The sequence below is a fragment of the Dermacentor andersoni genome, chromosome 4 (genome assembly GCF_023375885.2).
Source record: "Dermacentor andersoni chromosome 4, qqDerAnde1_hic_scaffold, whole genome shotgun sequence".
NCBI classification, from domain to species: Eukaryota; Metazoa; Arthropoda; class Arachnida; order Ixodida; family Ixodidae; genus Dermacentor; species Dermacentor andersoni.
This window is the reverse complement of record NC_092817.1, coordinates 49620187-49644256: the sequence shown is the minus strand read 5'-3', so window position 1 is coordinate 49644256 and position 24070 is coordinate 49620187. Positions and strand designations below refer to the sequence as shown.

The following is a 24070-nucleotide window of genomic DNA, read 5'->3' as shown; positions in this document are numbered from 1 at the left end:
TATCGTTTGCTAACGAAGCTTTCCCTCAAGTCTAAATATATTAAGGCAGTTTGTCGTGCGCGTATCATGGCTACACACGCTTATATCGCATTCCGTTTCTCTACCACGGGTGCGCTTTAAAACCACGGCGCTGCAGTTTTTGCTTTTCTCTTCTTTCTTCTTCTCCGCCCTTAAACTGGCTCTCTCAACTACTACACGCAGAGACAAAGCAACAGCGCGCGCATTAGATCCCATAGATGAGATGAATATTTACAATTAGTATTAGGGTTATAATTATATTCGAGTGCTGATTGCCGTGCTATCGTTTGCTAACGAAGCTTTCCCTCAAGTCTAAATATATTAAGGCAGTTTGTCGTGCGCGTATCATGGCTACACACGCTTATATCGCATTCCGTTTCTCTACCACGGGTGCGCTTTAAAACCACGGCGCTGCAGTTTTTGCTTTTCTCTTCTTTCTTCTTCTCCGCCCTTAAACTGGCTCTCTCAACTACTACACGCAGAGACAAAGCAACAGCGCGCGCATTAGATCCCATAGATGAGATGAATATTTACAATTAGTATTAGGGTTATAATTATATTCGAGTGCTGATTGCCGTGCTATCGTTTGCTAACGAAGCTTTCCCTCAAGTCTAAATATATTAAGCCAGTTTGTCGTGCGCGTATCATGGCTACGCACGCTTATATCGCATTCCGTTTCTCTACCACGGGTGCGCTTTAAAACCACGGCGCTGCAGTTTTTGCTTTTCTCTTCTTTCTTCTTCTCCGCCCTTAAACTGGCTCTCTCAACTACTACACGCAGAGACAAAGAAACAGCGCGCGCATGCGATCCCATAGATGAGATGAATATATATATATATATATATATATAGAGAGAGAGAGAAAACTATCAGTCATAGCTCTCGTAGTATAGCCCTCTGGGCCGTTTCCTTTTTTTTTTTTTTTTTCGAAAGTAGTCCTATTAGGGTTATTATAATTACACGAAGGTATTTCGCCCTCATCAGCAGCAGTCCTTGGTATAGTTATTCAGGCGGCTAGCTTCCCACGCTATGCGTGCCGCCATCGCACCTGGTTAAGCTTTTCCTAGACGCTAGAGTTAGGCTTTGTCCGCGCAACCTTGAGCGATCGGAAAGCGCGTTTCCCCCTCTTGGCCGGCGGAGAAGGGAAGCTTCGTTCCGGCCGCGAAGCTCTCCACATCTCTGTAAGGTGCCTTGGGGATGTCTCGTGCCGAAGATGCCCTCTCGGTGAGCGCATATTTCACCCCTCATCTTTTAAGAGGTTCAATACATACAAGCATTTGCCTAGCAAACCAGATTTTTTTTTTTTCAAGGGAATTTTCCACGTCTCAGTAATTTCTCTCGTCGTATTCGAGTGCTGATTGCCGTGTTATAGTTTGTTAACGAAGCTTTCCCTCAAGTCTAAATATTTTAAGGCAGTTTTCCTAGCCTCTAAAGCCGCTCGAGTTGGCTCTTCTCCTTGAGCGGCCATTTTTCCTAGAAAGTATGCCTTCCAACTACTCCGCCCTTAAACTGGCTCTCTCAACTACTACACGCAGAGACAAAGCAACAGCGCGCGCATTAGATCCCATAGATGAGATAAATATTTACAATTAGTATTAGGGTTATAATTATATTCGAGTGCTGATAGCCGTGCTATCGTTTGCTAACGAAGCTTTCCCTCAAGTCTAAATATATTAAGGCAGTTTGTCGTGCGCGTATCATGGCTACACACGCTTATATCGCATTCCGTTTCTCTACCACGGGTGCGCTTTAAAACCACGGCGCTGCAGTTTTTGCTTTTCTCTTCTTTCTTCTTCTCCGCCCTTAAACTGGCTCTCTCAACTACTACACGCAGAGACAAAGCAACAGCGCGCGCATTAGATCCCATAGATGAGATGAATATTTACAATTAGTATTAGGGTTATAATTATATTCGAGTGCTGATTGCCGTGCTATCGTTTGCTAACGAAGCTTTCCCTCAAGTCTAAATATATTAAGGCAGTTTGTCGTGCGCGTATCATGGCTACACACGCTTATATCGCATTCCGTTTCTCTACCACGGGTGCGCTTTAAAACCACGGCGCTGCAGTTTTTGCTTTTCTCTTCTTTCTTCTTCTCCGCCCTTAAACTGGCTCTCTCAACTACTACACGCAGAGACAAAGCAACAGCGCGCGCATTAGATCCCATAGATGAGATGAATATTTACAATTAGTATTAGGGTTATAATTATATTCGAGTGCTGATTGCCGTGCTATCGTTTGCTAACGAAGCTTTCCCTCAAGTCTAAATATATTAAGCCAGTTTGTCGTGCGCGTATCATGGCTACGCACGCTTATATCGCATTCCGTTTCTCTACCACGGGTGCGCTTTAAAACCACGGCGCTGCAGTTTTTGCTTTTCTCTTCTTTCTTCTTCTCCGCCCTTAAACTGGCTCTCTCAACTACTACACGCAGAGACAAAGAAACAGCGCGCGCATGCGATCCCATAGATGAGATGAATATATATATATATATATATATAGAGAGAGAGAGAAAACTATCAGTCATAGCTCTCGTAGTATAGCCCTCTGGGCCGTTTCCTTTTTTTTTTTTTTTTTTCGAAAGTAGTCCTATTAGGGTTATTATAATTACACGAAGGTATTTCGCCCTCATCAGCAGCAGTCCTTGGTATAGTTATTCAGGCGGCTAGCTTCCCACGCTATGCGTGCCGCCATCGCACCTGGTTAAGCTTTTCCTAGACGCTAGAGTTAGGCTTTGTCCGCGCAACCTTGAGCGATCGGAAAGCGCGTTTCCCCCTCTTGGCCGGCGGAGAAGGGAAGCTTCGTTCCGGCCGCGAAGCTCTCCACATCTCTGTAAGGTGCCTTGGGGATGTCTCGTGCCGAAGATGCCCTCTCGGTGAGCGCATATTTCACCCTTCATCTTTTAAGAGGTTCAATACATACAAGCATTTGCCTAGCAAACCAGATTTTTTTTTTTTCAAGGGAATTTTCCACGTCTCAGTAATTTCTCTCGTCGTATTCGAGTGCTGATTGCCGTGTTATAGTTTGTTAACGAAGCTTTCCCTCAAGTCTAAATATTTTAAGGCAGTTTTCCTAGCCTCTAAAGCCGCTCGAGTTGGCTCTTCTCCTTGAGCGGCCATTTTTCCTAGAAAGTATGCCTTCCAACTACTCCGCCCTTAAACTGGCTCTCTCAACTACTACACGCAGAGACAAAGCAACAGCGCGCGCATTAGATCCCATAGATGAGATAAATATTTACAATTAGTATTAGGGTTATAATTATATTCGAGTGCTGATAGCCGTGCTATCGTTTGCTAACGAAGCTTTCCCTCAAGTCTAAATATATTAAGGCAGTTTGTCGTGCGCGTATCATGGCTACACACGCTTATATCGCATTCCGTTTCTCTACCACGGGTGCGCTTTAAAACCACGGCGCTGCAGTTTTTGCTTTTCTCTTCTTTCTTCTTCTCCGCCCTTAAACTGGCTCTCTCAACTACTACACGCAGAGACAAAGCAACAGCGCGCGCATTAGATCCCATAGATGAGATGAATATTTACAATTAGTATTAGGGTTATAATTATATTCGAGTGCTGATTGCCGTGCTATCGTTTGCTAACGAAGCTTTCCCTCAAGTCTAAATATATTAAGGCAGTTTGTCGTGCGCGTATCATGGCTACACACGCTTATATCGCATTCCGTTTCTCTACCACGGGTGCGCTTTAAAACCACGGCGCTGCAGTTTTTGCTTTTCTCTTCTTTCTTCTTCTCCGCCCTTAAACTGGCTCTCTCAACTACTACACGCAGAGACAAAGCAACAGCGCGCGCATTAGATCCCATAGATGAGATGAATATTTACAATTAGTATTAGGGTTATAATTATATTCGAGTGCTGATTGCCGTGCTATCGTTTGCTAACGAAGCTTTCCCTCAAGTCTAAATATATTAAGCCAGTTTGTCGTGCGCGTATCATGGCTACGCACGCTTATATCGCATTCCGTTTCTCTACCACGGGTGCGCTTTAAAACCACGGCGCTGCAGTTTTTGCTTTTCTCTTCTTTCTTCTTCTCCGCCCTTAAACTGGCTCTCTCAACTACTACACGCAGAGACAAAGAAACAGCGCGCGCATGCGATCCCATAGATGAGATGAATATATATATATATATATATATATAGAGAGAGAGAGAAAACTATCAGTCATAGCTCTCGTAGTATAGCCCTCTGGGCCGTTTCCTTTTTTTTTTTTTTTTTTTTCGAAAGTAGTCCTATTAGGGTTATTATAATTACACGAAGGTATTTCGCCCTCATCAGCAGCAGTCCTTGGTATAGTTATTCAGGCGGCTAGCTTCCCACGCTATGCGTGCCGCCATCGCACCTGGTTAAGCTTTTCCTAGACGCTAGAGTTAGGCTTTGTCCGCGCAACCTTGAGCGATCGGAAAGCGCGTTTCCCCCTCTTGGCCGGCGGAGAAGGGAAGCTTCGTTCCGGCCGCGAAGCTCTCCACATCTCTGTAAGGTGCCTTGGGGATGTCTCGTGCCGAAGATGCCCTCTCGGTGAGCGCATATTTCACCCCTCATCTTTTAAGAGGTTCAATACATACAAGCATTTGCCTAGCAAACCAGATTTTTTTTTTTTCAAGGGAATTTTCCACGTCTCAGTAATTTCTCTCGTCGTATTCGAGTGCTGATTGCCGTGTTATAGTTTGTTAACGAAGCTTTCCCTCAAGTCTAAATATTTTAAGGCAGTTTTCCTAGCCTCTAAAGCCGCTCGAGTTGGCTCTTCTCCTTGAGCGGCCATTTTTCCTAGAAAGTATGCCTTCCAACTACTCCGCCCTTAAACTGGCTCTCTCAACTACTACACGCAGAGACAAAGCAACAGCGCGCGCATTAGATCCCATAGATGAGATAAATATTTACAATTAGTATTAGGGTTATAATTATATTCGAGTGCTGATAGCCGTGCTATCGTTTGCTAACGAAGCTTTCCCTCAAGTCTAAATATATTAAGGCAGTTTGTCGTGCGCGTATCATGGCTACACACGCTTATATCGCATTCCGTTTCTCTACCACGGGTGCGCTTTAAAACCACGGCGCTGCAGTTTTTGCTTTTCTCTTCTTTCTTCTTCTCCGCCCTTAAACTGGCTCTCTCAACTACTACACGCAGAGACAAAGCAACAGCGCGCGCATTAGATCCCATAGATGAGATGAATATTTACAATTAGTATTAGGGTTATAATTATATTCGAGTGCTGATTGCCGTGCTATCGTTTGCTAACGAAGCTTTCCCTCAAGTCTAAATATATTAAGGCAGTTTGTCGTGCGCGTATCATGGCTACACACGCTTATATCGCATTCCGTTTCTCTACCACGGGTGCGCTTTAAAACCACGGCGCTGCAGTTTTTGCTTTTCTCTTCTTTCTTCTTCTCCGCCCTTAAACTGGCTCTCTCAACTACTACACGCAGAGACAAAGCAACAGCGCGCGCATTAGATCCCATAGATGAGATGAATATTTACAATTAGTATTAGGGTTATAATTATATTCGAGTGCTGATTGCCGTGCTATCGTTTGCTAACGAAGCTTTCCCTCAAGTCTAAATATTGTTACGTAGGAAGACGCAGACGAAAAGCTATGTACAAATATATTTACAAGGAAAATACGCTGCGCTTGGCCAAGAGGCAACAGCCCGCGCTAGCTTCTAATCGTCGTCGTCGTCTTCACACTGCTGGCCTTTCGTGATCGCGCCTATTGTGCCGTAGCACTACCCCCGGCTGCAAAAGCGCCGTCCCGGAGCGACTAAAGATCGGACTCGGAAGCAGTGTAGTAGGCCTTCAGCCTACTGACGTGTACGACATCACTAGATGCCACAGGAGAGGACGAGGTTGAGGCCACAGGAGCAATTTCGTAAGTCACAGGCGTCACCTGGCGCAGCACGCGGTAGGGCCCTGTGTATCGCGAAAGGAGCTTCTCTGAAAGTCCGACGTGACGAGAGGGCGACCACAGGAGCACGAGCGCACCAGGTGAAAACTGTACGTCACGATGGCGGGCGTTGTACTGACACTGCTGAGTGGTCTGTGAGGCCGTCAGTCGAGCACGGGCAAGCTGGCGTGCATGGTCAGCGAGGGCGATGGCGTCGCGCGCATACTCGCTTGTTGAGACCGCAGCAGGAGGAAGTGCCGTGTCTAGGGGCAAGGTAGGTTCGCGACCGTACAGTAGATAAAAGGGAGAAAATCCGGCGGTGTCGTGCCGGGAAGAATTGTACGCAAATGTTACGTAAGGAAGGGCAATGTCCCAGTCGTGGTGGTCCTTGGAAACGTACTTGGCCAGCATATCGGTAAGAGTACGGTTTAACCGCTCTGTCAGGCCATTGGTTTGAGGATGGTATGAAGTAGTCAGTTTGTGTTGAATGGAGCAGGAACGCACAATGTCAGCGATAACTTTCGAGAGGAAGTCTCGACCACGGTCAGTCAGCAGCTGTCGCGGGGCGCCATGAAGCAAGATAATGTCACGCAAGAGAAAGTCCGCGACGTCAGTGGCGCAGCTGGTAGGGAGAGCCCGAGTGATAGCGTATCGGGTGGCGTAATCAGTCGCGACGGCTACCCATTTGTTCCCAGAAGATGACGTGGGAAAGGGACCGAGCAGGTCTAATCCAACACGAAAGAACGGTTCCACAGGGACGGTGATCGGCTGGAGATGACCGGCAGGTAGCACCTGAGGTGTCTTCCGACGCTGGCAGGGATCACAGGCAGCAACATAGCGTCGAACGGAGCGAGCGAGACCAGGCCAATAGAAGCGGCGGCGGACGCGGTCGTACGTGCGGGTTACCCCAAGATGTCCTGAAGTGGGTGCGTCATGCATCTCAAAGAGCACAGTCTGTCGTAGCTGTTTTGGCACGACAAGAAGAAGGTCAGAGCCGTCAGGGAGGAAGTTCCTTCGATACAGAATGCCACCCTGGAGGACATATCGGCGAACGGATGCGTCGGTAGGTGTAGAGCGCAGACGCTCGATAAGTGCTCGCAGCGATAGGTCTCGGTACTGCTCATCGGCGATGTTACCGAAGGCAGAGACAGAGAAAATGCCGTTGGCGCTACTACTGTCGGCGTCGTCAGGCTCGTCGACCGGGTAGCGAGACAGGCAGTCAGCGTCCTTGTGTAGTCGGCCAGATTTATAGGTGACAGTATACGAATATTCTTGGAGGCGTAAGGCCCAGCGACCAAGCCTTCCTGTAGGATCTTTCAGTGAGCATAACCAGCAAAGCGCGTGGTGGTCTGTGACAACGGAAAAGGATCGGCCATATAAGTATGGGCGGAATTTCGCAACCGCCCAAACTAGGGCCAGACACTCACGCTCAGTGATGGAATAGTTGCGCTCCGCGGGTGAGAGGAGCCTGCTGGCGTAAGCGATAACACGGTCGTGGCCACGCTGGCGTTGTGCCAGTACTGCTCCAATTCCGTGACCGCTGGCATCAGTACGGACTTCGGTAGGCGCAGAAGGATCGAAATGGGCCAAAACGGGAGGCGTTGTGAGAATGTCGATTAGATAAGAGAATGCAGAGGCCTCGTTATCGCCCCACTGGAAAGGAGCGTCTTTTTTTCAAAAGGTCGGTTAGTGGTCGTGCTATGGCGGCGAAATTTCTCACGAAACGGCGGAAGTACGAACAAAGGCCGATGAAGCTGCGCACATCCTTGACACACTTCGGAACAGGGAAGTGCGTAACAGCATGGATCTTGCCTGGGTCCGGTTGCACTCCGTTCGCGTCAACGAGATGTCCAAGGACGGTAATCTGGCGACGGCCGAACTGGCACTTCGATGCGTTGAGTTGCAGACCGGCTCGCCGAAAAACGTCCAGGACTGCTGAGAGGCGCTCGAGGTGCGTAGCGAACGTTGGGGAGAATACGATAACGTCGTCCAAGTAGCACAGGCACGTGGACCATTTGAAACCGTGAAGAAGGGAGTCCATCATGCGTTCAAAAGTGGCAGGGGCGTTACATAGACCGAACGGCATCACTTTGAATTGATAAAGACCGTCGGGTGTGACAAAAGCAGTCTTCTCGCGGTCGAGATCGTCCACGGCAATCTGCCAGTAGCCGGAGCGAAGGTCAATAGAAGAGAAATAGCGAGCACCGTGGAGGCAGTCAAGGGCGTCATCAATCCGAGGTAGGGGATACACGTCCTTTTTGGTAACCCTGTTAAGGTGCCGATAATCCACGCAAAAGCGCCATGAGCCATCCTTCTTTTTGACCAGTACTACAGGTGACGCCCATGGACTATATGATGGTTCAATAATGTTCTTGGCAAGCATTTTGCGAACTTCTGCGTGAATAACTTGACGCTCAGCTGGTGACACTCGATACGGGCGGCGATGAATAGGAGGGGCATCGCCGGTATTAATGCGATGTTTGACAGCTGTAGTTTGGGCTAAAGGACGATCGTTAAAGTCAAAAATATCGTGGTAGGAAAACAGAACGCGGTAGAGTTCACGAGCGTGCTCGGAGGGCAAGTCGGGGGCAATCATTTTCCGTAAGTCAGCGATGGTACAATTTGCCGACTGCGATGGTAGAGGAGTATCGGATGAAGTGTCGTCTACTGCAATGGATGCTACTGAGTGATCCTCGAATGAACAAAGCTGGGCCAAAGACATCCCACGTGGCAGCACTTGTGTCGTCAAGCCAAAGTTGACCACTGGCAGGCAGACGCAATTCGCCGTAATAGATAAAACTGTATGGGGTACTGTGATCCCATGTGTAAGGAGGACGTCTTGCATAGGAGCCGCGATGTAGTGACCGTCGGGGACTGGTGGGGATGACACTAGGTCAACGTAGGTCAGTGCCGAAGGTGGCAAGCGAACGAAGTCGGCGGAACTGAGGCGACTGGGGTGTGGTTCAGCAGGATCCAGAACAGGCAGGTCAAGGCGGAGAGTACTGGCGGAACAATCGATGAGAGCAGAATGTGCGGAAAGGAAGTCTAAGCCGAGGATGATGTCGTGGGGACAGTGGGCGATGACTGTGAATAGCACGATTGTTGAGCGATCGGCGAAGGAGACGCGGGCGGTACACATACCAATTACGGGGGCTGTTCCGCCATCGGCGACACGGACAACAGGCGTCGTGGCGGGCGTGATAATTTTCTTGAGCCGGTTACGAAGGTCAGCGCTCATTACGGACAAATGCGCCCCAGTGTCTATGAGAGCAGACACAGAAACACCGTCGACTTGCACGTCAAGAAGGTTCAGATGAGTGGGCAAAGTCAGTAGAGGATTTGGCGGCGTAGGGAGCAATGCAGCGTCACCTCGAGGCGCTGCATCGTCTAGTTTTCCGGCTGGGAGCGGCGTCCGAAGGGAGTCGGCGAATAGGAGCGACGGGGCTGGGGAGAGCGAGATTGTCGTCGTTGGGGCGAAGGCGAACGAGAATAGGGGCGGTTCGTTGCAGGAGAATCAGTGGCGGCATTATCGGAGCGTGCGGCATAGGGACGAGAAGGGCCACCTGAGGGGCGAGAGTAGGCAGTATAAGTAGGCCGGCTCGGGGAACTCCAGCGACTACGACAGTGCCGAGAAATGTGCCCGATTCGATGGCAGTGGAAACAAATAGGCTTGTCGTCAGCAGTGCGCCATTCAGATGGGTTGCGGAAACGTGGTGGGTAAGAAGATGCGGGACGGGGCGAAATCGAAGAAGCCGGGCGGGTATTAGGGCGATGGGCCGAGCAGATGGTGTGAAGACCCATGTTTTCAAACTCCTGGCGGACAACTGCCTGGATCAGTGAGACCGTGACTGCAGATGTGTTGGTGGGACTGGAGTCGAAGGCAGCCGGATAGGCGGCCTCGATCTCACGCCGGACGATCCTGGTAACATCGGCAGTGTTGTTGGGACGAGGAGCGTCGGCACAGGAAGATGTCGCTGGGGTGTTGGGCAGACGGGCAAACTGCTGGTCAATACGTCGGCTCTTGGCGAGTTCCAGGCGGCGGCACTCTCTTATAACAGCATCCACCGTCGCTACGTTGTTGCAAACGAGCAAGTTGAAGGCGTCATCGGCAATGCCTTTGAGGATGTGGGAAACCTTGTCTGACTCAGTCATGTGGGTGTCAACTTTGCGGCACAGAGCCAAGACGTCCTGAATGTACGTGACATAGGGCTCTGTTGACGTCTGCACACGGCCGGAAAGCGCCTTCTGCGCGGCAAGCTGTTGACCGTAGGGGTTGCCGAACAAGTCTCGAAGCTGTGTCTTAAGTGAATCCCAACTGGTGAGCTCATCTTCGTGCGTGCGATACCAAACTCGAGGTGTGCCACCGAGGTAAAAGACTACGTTGGCGAGCATAATAGTAGGGTCCCACCGGTTATTGCGGCTGACGTGTTCATACAGGCTGATCCAGTCATCGACGTCTTCCCCATCTTGGCCCGAGAATACGCCAGGATCACGGGGAGCGGGGAGAGTGATGTAGGTCGTCGAAGTGGCAGCAGGTGTCGGAGCCGGCGGAGTCGGGTTGTCGTCGCCGGGAGCCATGAAGGAAGGCTCGACGTACCGTCCACTGCGAAGCTCCGTGACGAGGTACAGGGAACGTCCACCTCCACCAGATATGTTACGTAGGAAGACGCAGACGAAAAGCTATGTACAAATATATTTACAAGGAAAATACGCTGCGCTTGGCCAAGAGGCAACAGCCCGCGCTAGCTTCTAATCGTCGTCGTCGTCTTCACACTGCTGGCCTTTCGTGATCGCGCCTATTGTGCCGTAGCAATATATTAAGCCAGTTTGTCGTGCGCGTATCATGGCTACGCACGCTTATATCGCATTCCGTTTCTCTACCACGGGTGCGCTTTAAAACCACGGCGCTGCAGTTTTTGCTTTTCTCTTCTTTCTTCTTCTCCGCCCTTAAACTGGCTCTCTCAACTACTACACGCAGAGACAAAGAAACAGCGCGCGCATGCGATCCCATAGATGAGATGAATATATATATATATATATATATAGAGAGAGAGAGAGAAAACTATCAGTCATAGCTCTCGTAGTATAGCCCTCTGGGCCGTTTCCTTTTTTTTTTTTTTTTTTTCGAAAGTAGTCCTATTAGGGTTATTATAATTACACGAAGGTATTTCGCCCTCATCAGCAGCAGTCCTTGGTATAGTTATTCAGGCGGCTAGCTTCCCACGCTATGCGTGCCGCCATCGCACCTGGTTAAGCTTTTCCTAGACGCTAGAGTTAGGCTTTGTCCGCGCAACCTTGAGCGATCGGAAAGCGCGTTTCCCCCTCTTGGCCGGCGGAGAAGGGAAGCTTCGTTCCGGCCGCGAAGCTCTCCACATCTCTGTAAGGTGCCTTGGGGATGTCTCGTGCCGAAGATGCCCTCTCGGTGAGCGCATATTTCACCCCTCATCTTTTAAGAGGTTCAATACATACAAGCATTTGCCTAGCAAACCAGATTTTTTTTTTTTCAAGGGAATTTTCCACGTCTCAGTAATTTCTCTCGTCGTATTCGAGTGCTGATTGCCGTGTTATAGTTTGTTAACGAAGCTTTCCCTCAAGTCTAAATATTTTAAGGCAGTTTTCCTAGCCTCTAAAGCCGCTCGAGTTGGCTCTTCTCCTTGAGCGGCCATTTTTCCTAGAAAGTATGCCTTCCAACTACTCCGCCCTTAAACTGGCTCTCTCAACTACTATCGCGGACAATATGAGTCTCTTTCCACGTAAGTGTGAGGCTCGGAGCAGGAGCTGTGGCGCTTGAAAGTAGCCTGGGACCTGACGAACCAACCGACTGAGCTATCTTTCTGGGCAACATCGAAGGGTCACGAGTTCAAATCACCTGTTATGTTCCTTTTTTTTTCTGCCCCTTTTTCTTTCTTTTTTTTTTTTTTTAATGTCTTTTCCTTTATTTTATCACTGTACGGGAACCCTCCTAAAAAAAAAAACTATATATTTATATAGATCTTCAAATATTTATGGCCTCACACTCACATGTGCAGGTCATAAATACCAGGTTCTCTAGCCGAGTGCCATCCATGCGGTATAACCGAGCTCAGATTGGTCCACCTTGACTGACCAAGTAGGGCACCACTGTAGGTTAAATGAGGCGTACAACTCCTGCGGGACCCGCCGTGGTTGCTCAGTGGTTATGGTGTTAGACTGCTGAGCACGAGGTCGCGGGATCGGACCCCGACCACGGCGGCCGCATTTCGATGGGGGCGAAATGCGAAAACACCCGTGTACTTAGAATTAGGTGCACGTTAAAGAACCCCAGGTGGTCGAAATTTTCGGAGTCCTCCACTACGGCGTGCATAATCAGAAAGTGGTTTTGTCACGTAAAACCCCATAAATAATTTTTAATTTAACTCCTACGGGGACGGTAGAGTATCCGTCTCCAGTGCAAGAGGACCGTGATTCAAATCCCGGTGCCGCGCTATTCTCCACCGGAAAATACAAAAAAAAAAACGTGTGTTGAGAAAATTGCACAAACAGGCCTGGAGTGCGGCCTGATCCCGGTGACCAGAACCGGTAACGCACTCTCTCACCAGAGCAGGATTGGCCACCCTGGTGCAGTACTTGGCCACAACCTCCTATATGAATACAACAATCAAACCCCGGCCCTCAGTCCCCAGCAGCCGCGAAGCAACTGACCACGGCGGCGGTCAGATCTGTGACGCTGCAGAGGGTGCTAAGAATACCTGGCTCCGGACAGGCCGCCATTGGAATCTGAACCTGGCAACGTTTAACGTTAGAACGCTATCTAGTGAGGCGAGTCTAGCAGTGTTATTGGAGGAATTAGAGGGTAGTAAATGGGATATAATAGGGCTCAGTGAGGTTAGGAGGACAAAAGAAGCATATACAGTGCTAAAAAGCGGGCATGTACTGTGCTACCGGGGCTTAGCGGAGAGACGAGAACTAGGAGTCGGATTCCTGATTAATAAGGAAATAGCTGGTAACATACAGGAATTCTATAGCATTAACGAGAGGGTGGCATGTCTTGTTGTGAAACTTAATAAGAGGTACAAAATGAAGGTTGTTCAGGTCCACGCTCCTACATCTAGTCATGATGACCAGGAAGTCGAAAGCTTTTATGAAGACGTAGAATCGGCGATGGGTAAAGTCAAAACAAAATACACTATACTGATGGGCGACTTCAATGCCAGGGTAGGCAAGAAGCAGGCTGGAGACAAGTCAGTGGGGGAATATGGCATAGGCTCTAGGAATAGCAGAGGAGAATTATTAGTAGAGTTTGCAGAACAGAATAATATGCGTATAATGAATACCTTTTTCCGCAAGCGGGTTAGCCGAAAGTGGACGTGGAGGAGCCCGAATGGTGAGACTAGAAATGAGATCGACTTCATACTCTGCGCGAACCCTGGCATCATTCAAGATGTAGACGTGCTCGGCAAGGTACGCTGCAGTGACCACAGGATGGTAAGAACTCGAATTAGCCTAGACTTGAGGAGGGAACGAAAGAAACTGGTACACAAGAAGCCAATCAATGAGTTAGCGGTAAGAGGGAAACTAGAGGAATTCCGGATCAAACTACAGAACAGGTATTCGGCTTTAACTCAGGAAGAGGACCTTAGTGTTGAAGCAATGAACGACAATCTCATGGGCATCATTAAGGAGTGCGCAATAGAAGTCGGTGGTAACGCCGTTAGACAGGAAACCAGTAAGCTATCGCAGGAGACGAAAGATCTGATCAAGAAACGCCAATGTATGAAAGCCTCTAATCCTACAGCTAGAATAGAACTGGCAGAACTTTCTAAGTTAATCAACAAGCGTAAGACAGCGGACATCAGGAACTATAATATGGATAGAATTGAACAGGCTCTCAGGAACGGAGGAAGCCTAAAAACAGTGAAGAAGAAACTAGGAATAGGCAAGAATCAGATGTGTGCGTTAAGAGACAAAGCCGGCAATATCGTTACTAATATGGACGAGATAGTTCAAGTGGCTGAGGAGTTCTATAGAGATTTATACAGTACCAGTGGCACCCACGACGATAGTGGAAGAGAGAATAGCCTAGAGGAATTCGAAATCCCACAGGTAACGCCAGAAGAAGTAAAGAAAGCCTTAGGAGCTATGCAAAAGGGGAAGGCAGCTGGGGAGGATCAGGTAACAGCAGATTTGTTGAAGGATGGTGGTCAGATTGTTCTAGAGAAACTGGCCACCCTGTATACGCAATGCCTCATAACCTCGAGCGTACCGGAATCTTGGAAGAACGCTAACATAATCCTAATCCATAAGACAGGGGACGCCAAAGACTTGAAAAATTATAGACCGATCAGCTTACTGTCCGTTGCCTACAAAGTATTTACTAAGGTAATCGCAAATAGAATCAGGAACACCTTAGACTTCTGTCAGCCAAAGGACCAGGCAGGATTCCGTAAAGGCTACTCAACAATAGACCATATTCACACTATCAATCAAGTGATAGAGAAATGTGCAGAATATAACCAACCCTTATATATAGCTTTCATTGATTACGAGAAAGCGTTTGATTCAGTCGAAACCTCAGCAGTCATGGAGGCATTACGGAATCAGGGTGTAGATGAGCCATATGTAAAAATACTGGAAGATATCTATAGCGGCTCCACAGCCACCGTAGTCCTCCACAAAGAAAGCAACAAAATCCCTATAAAGAAAGGCGTCAGACAGGGAGATACGATATCTCCAATGCTATTCACAGCATGTTTACAGGAGGTATTCAGAGGCCTGGAGTGGGAAGAATTGGGGATAAAAGTCGATGGAGAATACCTTAGCAACTTGCGATTCGCTGATGATATTGCCTTGCTTAGTAACTCAGGAGACCAATTGCAATGCATGCTCACTGACCTGGAGAGGCAAAGCAGAAGGGTGGGTCTGAAAATTAATCTGCAGAAAACTAAAGTACTGTTTAACAGTCTCGGAAGAGAACAGCAGTTTACGATAGGTAGCGAAACACTGGAAGTGGTAAGGGAATACATCTACTTACGGCAGGTAGTGACCACGGATCCGGATCATGAGACTGAAATAACCAGAAGAATAAGAATGGGTTGGGGTGCGTTTGGCAGGCATTCTCAAATCATGAACAGTAGGTTGCCACTATCCCTCAAAAGGAAAGTGTACAACAGCTGTGTGTTACCAGTACTCACATATGGGGCAGAAACCTGGAGGCTTACGAAAAGGGTTCTGCTGAAATTGAGAACGACGCAACGAGCTATGGAAAGAAGAATGATGGGTGTAACGTTAAGGGATAAGAAAAGAGCAGATTGGGTGAGGCAACAAACGCGGGTAAACGACATCTTAGTTGAAATCAAGAAAAAGAAATGGGCATGGGCCGGACATGTAATGAGGAGGGAAGATAACCGATGGTCACTAAGAGCTACGGACTGGATTCCAAGAGAAGGGAAGCGTAGCAGGGGGCGGCAGAGAGTTAGGTGGGCAGATGACGTTAAGACGTTTGCAGGGACAACATGGCCACAATTAGTACATGACCGGGGTAGTTGGAGAAGTATGGGAGAGGCCTTTGCCCTGCAGTGGGCGTAACTAGGCTGATGATGATGATGACCCCCCTCAGCACTTGTAGTTGTGGTTTTGCAACAGCTGCGCTGCAACCCGGCCATGCAACTTTCGCATGGCCGGGATGGCGAGTCAATTTTTCACAGTAGAATTTCCAACACTCCACGCTTCAGTTCGAGCACTCCTCTACCGCATGGCGCAACGCAACCTGCGCCTTCCTAATATTAACCTAAGTCACTGTTTTCACGATGTCCCGAAGAGTGACGCGCATGGATTGTGCAACTTATGTAACAAACTTAAGGGATTCCGTTTTGACGAACAAATGGATCGAGAAATTTATCACGTTGCGATAGGTAGCAGTTTTGCCAATATCTAAGTTGCACGACGACTCACCTTGTCGTCACCTTGGAAGAGCACACCGTCCTCGGTGAACTCGACGATGTCTTTCTTGACGCGAGCCTTCCCGCTCAGGATGAGGTTCGGCAACGCGTCGTTGATGGTCGGGTGCTGCGCGTTGTAGCGGTGCTTGGGCTTGAGTCCGTAAGCCTCGTGGTTGAAGAACCCGTTCAACAAGTTCTCCACGTAGTCGTTGGCGAATGAGACTGGCAAGGCGCGCAACAGGTAGGTCTTGAGTCGCGTTTTAAGGAAGATGTCGATGGGCACGCCGTTGGGGCCGACGCGCCGGGACACCCAAGCTCCCCTCCTCGTGGACAGATACGTCTGCGAGGAATTCGTTGTTTAAGCCGGGAGGGGCCGCGTATGATCCCGCGTGTTAGACAGAGTAACAAGCTGCGTGCAACATGTTTCCAACAAGTTTCAACAGGTCAGAACATTTGGAAGAGCCATATTTTCGTCGCGGCACCACGCTGGAGGGGTAGAGAGGTTGTATTGACTGTTTCTCACATGCGAGGTTATACGCATATGCACATGCCAATGAATGTTATTTTCTCTTCGTCCTGTCTTTGTTTCTTTTAAACTCTGTTACGCTGACACTAATGGCATCTCCGGCTGGTCATTCAAAGCGCTCCGGTGGCTTTTCAAAGGTCTCGTAAGACAGCAAAGATAAGCTTTACTGTGAGCTTAAGTGGGCCATATTAGCAATGAATAAAGTTAGACTTACGCGTGTTGACCTGCTTATTACCGCGTTTAAAGCTGTCTTTCGCAGAACTTATAGTAACGCTGCAAGAGCGCTTCGAAGCGACTAGTCAAAAGTTTCATGAGACGTTACGGACTCGGCCAGCTGATGTGCAGACGCGTAGACACATGCTTACGCAACGGTCCATCAGGGGTGCTACTATGTAAAATTATCAAAGTGCGCCATATATTGTCAAATTTGCCCACTTGTGAGCTCTGACTGGCTCATTGCGCCCTCTCTCACTTACTCAAAACGCCAACATGACATAACTAGAAAACACGGAGGAAATTGACAGGACACAGAGCTTGGGCTGGTATAATGTAAGTCTTCGCCTTTCGCTTGAATCCATTTGTTTTTTATCATTCACCTATCATGGTTGGCTTGCCCTGGTGACAACTTGTGCGGATCGAGCACCGCTCGGTCCTCGCACGGAGTGCGGAAAGGATGAGCATTGAACAAGAATCGTTACGTATTCCGGCCCTGGTGTGGGGCATTAGCGAAATGGCTCCGCGCAGAAGTGACGAAATTTTTAAGTCACGCTTACCTCAGGCGCCACCTGACTGACCTGCACGGACCTTTGAAACATCCATGCTAATGGAGAAGCGTAGTCACACGCACGAAACGCAGTGATCTGTGCATGCGGTCTGAATATGTTGACGAGGGTTTCGACGGGAATTAGGGGCGCATGCTCCTTTCCCAAGCGTATCAACCCTGAAGATAGCCGAACGCCAGGCCGGGGTACACGTGTGCCCATTTGAGGACCAGTGGGTGCCCGGCTGCGGTGGGAAGCGAACCCACAATCTCCCGCAGCCGTGGCGAGTGCTCTACAACTAGGCCATGGCTGCGGGAGGTTGATGCAGTCGCGATCGAGCTGCTATACGTCATGCTTACCTCGAGGGCAACGGAACTGGCGTCGACGACAGCGTCGAGCCCTGAGTTTCCAATGCCGATCACGGCCACCCGGCGGTCTCGGAACGTGTCGGCGTTCTTCAGGCTGTGCGTATGCACAATGCGGCCGCGGAACTTCTCCTGTCCCTTGAAGTGCGGCACGTTCGGGTACACGTGGTGGCCCACGCACACGGCCACGGCGTCGTACGTATCCGTGCGGTCGGTGTTCGCTTCCAGGTCCCTGACGAGCACGTCCCAACGGCCCGTCTTCTCGTAGTCGGCGGCTGGCGTGACCTGCACCACGTCGTGCCTCGTCTTTACGTGCTTGGTGACGCCGAAGTGGTCGGCGTAGCTCCGGAAGTAGCCCAGCATCTTGGTGTTGTGCATGTAGTTGGGGAAGTCCTTGGGCATCGGATAGTCACTGCAGGCCGGGAAAGTCCAAAAAGTGGGCTTGGTCTTGATGATGCTTAAGGGTGGCGACCTCAGCCCAGGGTGCCTTTAGCTCGGGTGGCATCAATAGCCCTTTCAACTAGCCGAAGCTGGTCGTCCGGACCAGAATTCGCCGAGTCTATCTCCTAAAGCTCGAGTGTGGAAAGGTGGAGGTTGGGGGAGGGAGTAAGTGGAGACTGATCGCACCCGCCCACCATGTGTCTGAGTGTCACAGGCTTCTCACTGAAGCGGCAGTGCGGAAAGTGCTGGCTAGGATAGAAAAGGTAGAGCTGGGAAGGATGAGGGAAGGAATAGGTCTGGAGCGCGTGAACACGTCGTTCTTGCTCTCCAGGGAGGCATTTGCGCGTGTGTGTAGTGGGAGGGGGTAATATTTGTCGCGACAGTCTATAATGCTGCGTGGTGTCTTTGTTTACAGATATGAAGGGCTGCATGCGCTCGGGATCGGCTGCCTTGCTTTCGGCGCCCTCACGGTGAGTCAATGTTCGAGCGATGGCGTTAGCCGCCTCATTTGCAAGTATGCCATGGTGAGCCGGTGCCCATACAATGCTGAGTGACCTTTTCGGGGTGCTGTTGAATGATGTGCAGTCTAGTGAGAGGCAGTTTGGTCTTGTCTGGAACTCGACGTGGGTTGTGGCGAGAGAGGTATCCACACATGGCTTAGCTGCACATAAATGCAACCAGAGAGAGAGAGAGAGAAACTTTATTTCTGAGCGACTCCTAGTCCGAGTCGTTGCTGTCGGAGTCCAGATACGTCCCCGGCCTGGGTGCTAAGTCCATTTGTCTAGTTCACTAAGGTGACTGTTTGCGCATGTAGGTAGGACTTGAATGCAGCTTTCTGCGCTCGTGTGTCTCAGCCTCTTCTTCGTCCTCATCTTGTGCGCAAAAAGCTGCATCCATTTGTCTAGACCCATTGGCGTGTTTTATGGAGTCTACCAGCAGTGACTATAGCCTTGGGAATATAGCTCTTGTAGGGTACCGATTGAGCTCTGCCAGGTGTAGAAAAGACAGGGTGGAATGCGTGAGCGAGTTAAAAGCTGTGGAGGAGAGTGTGGGACATTTCCATTGCACATGGAGTGCCACCAGGTGTTTTGCACATACCTGGCACGCCAGTTTGGCAGGGCAATATGGTGTTGCATATCGTCGTTGGCTAATGTAAGTGCTTTTGTAAGTGTTTCGGATTAGTGCGGTGTCCTGTCTAGTGTTTGTTTGTGACGGGGATGGTTAGAGGAATCTTGTTTTTGGATTCCTTTAGCCGATTACGGCGTTGTTTTCAATGCAAGGCTCCGACACCTGTGAAGCCGTAGGTTTCGGTACTCTTCATGGAAAGGCAAATGTTCCTGGGCATGTGAAAGAATTAGTCTTGGCACTCACTCAGCTTTTCGTCCACACTGTGGTTACATTCCAGTCACAAAATATTTAAAATTGTTTCTATTCTTGCAATAGTAAGAATTGTATCTATACGTGCTCATTTATTTCCGAATGACTTGAGCGCGCTAAGTATGCCGGTAGGATGAGGGCTCCTTTTTTTGCTGGATTATTCCTTCAGAAGGGAATTGGGGTGGGGGAGAGAATATGGGATTTCACTAGAATGTGTGTATTTATGCCCGCGATCTGAGCGATCGCATTTTGAATCACGATAATCACAGGCTTTCATAAACCTTGGTAGGCTGTCTATGTTGCTGCATGCCATTAATATGCCTATCGCATAATTTCACAAACGAGTGTTTGTGGCAATGTACACACGCTATACTCTCGGTATTCGCGATGCTTCTTTGTGATCTTGCGCATTGCGAGAAGCAAAAATAGTGATCCTTCGCATCGTCGATTGTGTAGAAAAAAAAACAAACGAGCGTCCATAAGCTGCATTTTCTGTTTCTTAAGACCTTTCTGGTTACGCTATCGACTCCTTCATACAGCGCGATTGGGCTAATGAACCAAATTAGGAAAACGCTAAGGAGAAGCACTAGAGTAACCTAGGCTGCTAGATCTTTTCTTCGAAAAGTCTCGCAAGCAGAAAAGTAATCTTTATTGCCGAACGATATATGAAGGCCAAAGTGCATAATTTTTTTTTTGTGTGTGAATTTCGTGCTCTAACCGCGACGCTCACGCCTTCGCGACTATTTTACGAGTTTTACGGTACTTTCGCATATTTGGGCCCTTTTTGTGCAGAAACTGCTCAAAAAATTTGCCACCTTAAGAAAAAGTATGGGTCCTTCGTACTTAAACTTCTTGCGCTAAAGAAACCCCAGACCGTTCGGCGCCGACTTTGCGAAAGGTTCACGTTGCCTGCGCCGGAACGCGAGGTCACCTGAGTTTGTTACCAGCATGCGTTAAGGAGACAAGTCTCGAAAGACGGCAGTATGGATCAGAGAACGAACGCGGCCGGTAGATGATGTTTATATAGCCAAGATTAACAAGAAAAAAGGAATGCGGAACAAATAACTGGCGCTCCTCCAGAGTAGCAGAATGCGTGCCAAGAGATGGGAAACATAGTCCAGCTCGACAGAGAACATAGATGGTGCGATGAGACGGGGAAGTTTGCCAGCATACAGGAAAGAGCCGGCTGGCGCATAACAGGGGTGACTGGAGACCGCTTCGTCCGGCAGTGGACATAAAGAAAATATGGCAGTGTATCAACTCTATGAAAAGAGTTGATGATGATACCTGAACGCGCTCATCTCTTTGCTGGTGTTGATGACGGTTGTGCGCATAACGGACGCCCGTCCCTCGACGTCATCGTCGTGGTACGCCCAGAGGCCTCCGATGTCTGCGGACCGCTCGTACAGCACCACGTCGAAGCCGTAGTCGAGCATCTGGCGCGCGCACGTCAGTCCGCTCGACCCGGCGCCCACTACGCAGACTTCCTTCTTCGACATCGTCTGGTTTCAAGATTACTGGTATTGACTTGAGAAAAAAAAATAAATACAGCGAACTTAATGACAATGAGACATAACAGCCCGCACCAGAAGGAGAGAAAGAGAGCGATGCAAATAAGTGGGAAACCTTGCCCGTCCATCGAGAGCTGGTTACTTTAACGCTTTATGCTAGTTACTACCCGTGAAACTATAAGTACAGGAGCACATATGGTGTCAATATCAACATAACACACTGTGCGCCACGTGCAGTCATCTGCACTATACATATATAAGTAAACTGGGCTATCTATATCTACATACACCCTGCGCACTATATGTACAGGTTTCTCTACTATTCGATAAAAATAAAACAAAACGTCATTAGTAATCATCCGCCGATGGCAGCTTCAATGTGGCACAGGGAACTGGAGCAGAAGGTACAGAGCGTTTCCTTCGTAAGTTCTCTTTGCCATTGGCCACCTTCGCTAATATTTCCACCATCACGATGTGCGGACCCCTACTCGTAATTACGGTCGGTTCTAGCGTAGGAACTTTACTGTGATGTGGGCCTTGGATAATATTTTGTGAGACATCTGGCTGAGCTGTCATAACTCTTACTAAATAGCATTCCCATAAATTGGAATACATGTTGGAGCTATATTGGGCTGAATGGTAATGAAACGTTGTGGCTAATATTGCGCGACTCTGTGTATAGCGAATATCTTTTATCCATCGTGCATTGTCAGCGCACTATATATACTGCGCAAGCTCAGGGCGGAGAATCGGGCAAGTTCGTATGCACTCATAACCTCACCAGCGTGACTATAGGACAAATACTATGGGAAGGAGAGGACACCGCACGGCTCTAACTGTCAACTGAATTTTACTGTAGGAAAAACAAACAATATGCAAAGAATTACCAAACTACTTCATTCTGTGAGTGAACATGAAGGATCACGGCCGCTCTAAAATTGGCCGCTTTAAGTTGGCCGCTCTAAATCCCAGTTTCTAGTTTTTGTTTTTAGCTGACGTCAAAGAAGTAACAGATTTCGAGTGCCCTGCCTTCTTTAACCCGATCACATGATTATAGTTGCACTCTGCTGCGGAAAGCGATGAAAACTATTGATTAGTACACCTCTAATAGCATATGTTTCAATACCATTATTTGAATGTTTTGAATGTCTGGAATGAAGGCCAAAAGAAACAACATTTCGCTTTTTCCACCAATATTAGCCCACGGGCTTCAATTATTCCTTTCTAGATGCATAATAGAATTTTTTGTCGTCTTCGCGCGATAGGTGCCGAAGCTACTATCACCATAACATCACTGCAGCCTAGCTCTTCGTTATGACAAGAGTTCGTGTTTCCGGCATTATAAACCTGCCACGACGAATGGAATTAATATTCTGTTGTCTGGTTTGGACAAGGAAGCTTGAAAGTTGCTGCCCAACCCTTCGCTTATGACATAACCATACTTTGTGAAAACAGGCTGAGAAACTTGAACAAGAGCGTGTTCGCCCTTTTCTTATTTTCACGTCGGTATCGGTAACTCTCGACGTTACGGAAATGAAAGAGTATGTTAGAATTTACGCTTTCTTCGTTTAAAAAGAAACGCTTGCATAAATGCACCACTTCTTCTGTTCCTTTGCAATTAGTTGTGAGCAGAGTCCATACCGTATACGAAAGAGTGAACTAATAGAAACTTGCTCACAAATGCTACCGTACAAATGCGACCTGTCGTACAAGCGCGACTGACATACAGCAAAGCTGTACGTCAGTTGCGCGTACAGGTTACGCACCTTCACCGCCATCCGTCTGAGCAACACTTGCTTAAACGTCAGTGTTGACCATGGCAGCCTGCAACGCTCGCCAGGCGCAGCCACAAACGCCAGCTATTTTCGGCCTTGGCATCGCTGTACTTACGCACAATTCCTTTGCCTCCACTATCTACATACAACAGCTTTTGTTTTTTGGGCGAGTAGGTTTCTTGGCAACAACGCGTTTCGAGTGAAGTATCTGCTGGTTGTTTCCACTACGACTTATTACAGTTATGAAGGGTGTGAAATCAGAGACGAAATAACAATTTTCACTTGGCAGAACTCAGCGCGACGAAGGCCACAATAAATTTGGCGATAATCGCGAACATTCCCTGTAAATGTGTTTTTTTTTTATAACTCTATCTCTATTGTTGTTGTGGGATTGAAACCAGTTAGTGCTTGAGGCATGTCGACTTAAGACTATCATCAGTATCGGCGTGTGCATGCCTAAAATCATCGACGAAATGTATTCGCCTTTGGCATAGTTTCGTCGTCAACTCACACTATACTCAAAGACCTTTTTGCACGAAATACGCGGAATGCCCTTTAGCAGAAAGTTTAGGGCTGTATCACGGCGCAAGAATGTATGTTGGCTGGATGTATCCAAACAGATGCTAGCCTCACGATGGACATATCTTGAACACTGGCTGGTATGATATTCGGAATTCCTACAAACGCGCTAGAAGCGTATAAAGGTTCATTAGTGAGTCACTTAGTTCATTAAGTAACTTATTAGCAATCATGGTTTGATATATTGTTGCGCGTCGCTGCTGTGAGTTTTGACAAACGAAAATTGTCACTGTGTCTCAAATTTCCTGTTTGTTTGTTTAATAACAGCACACAGATGGGAAGTTAGACAACGTAAGAGCCGGCTGTCCCAGTGCACAGTTGAAAAATTGTGACTGCCAATTTCCCCATATAGAGGCGTGTTTTGGAAACATTCCATATTCACACCGGAACACCTAGCCACCCCGTAATTAAATCAATACTCACCCGGACAGCTAACAGAGGCGTTGTAGATATGCCATACGAATGCGCAATGTGTATACGTACTTTAAGGGTCTTTGCTTCGAAAAAGCTTCGCCGGTGACTGCGGCCGCTGTGCAAAGCGCTAACTACTAATATATGGATCTGAGAAACGCGAGGACGAGTGCGCAGTTGAAGATAGCGACGTCAGAGGAGATTATGGAAGGGTGTCGTTGTAGTGTCCTATCGCAGAGCTCGTTTTCATTTTTTCCCCTCTCTTATCTAGGGTGCATCTGTGGCCCATATCGGCAGAACTGCACACCTCATGAGCGAATGGGATCTCTGTTATATAGCTCTGTTGTCTCTCTTTTTCTCTCTTACACACACATGTACGTAGGCCTGTGTGTGTGCGTGTGCGGGCGCGCGTGAGTGTGTGTCTCTGTGTGTGTGTGCGTGCGTGTATGTGTGTCTGCAAGCAAGCAAGCATATAGAAAAGGCTGTTCCATGACCTACAT

The 24070-nt window shown here is 48.5% G+C and overlaps 1 protein-coding gene across 1 annotated transcript in view; it reads right to left on the bottom strand.

Moving 5' to 3' along the window:
* LOC126536666 (flavin-containing monooxygenase 5-like) overlaps positions 1-23720 on the bottom strand; it is a 38222-nt gene extending 14502 nt beyond the window's left edge. Inside the window, exons 1-4 of the mRNA XM_072287820.1 lie at positions 23583-23720; positions 20582-20821; positions 17471-17888; positions 15838-16164 (exon numbers count right to left, since the gene is read on the bottom strand). Of these exons, the coding sequence (XP_072143921.1) occupies positions 15838-16164; positions 17471-17888; positions 20582-20793 (957 nt within the window). The 5' untranslated portion in view covers positions 20794-20821; positions 23583-23720. The remainder of the gene's footprint in view (positions 1-15837; positions 16165-17470; positions 17889-20581; positions 20822-23582) is intronic.
* Between the last annotated feature and the right edge of the window lie 350 nt (positions 23721-24070).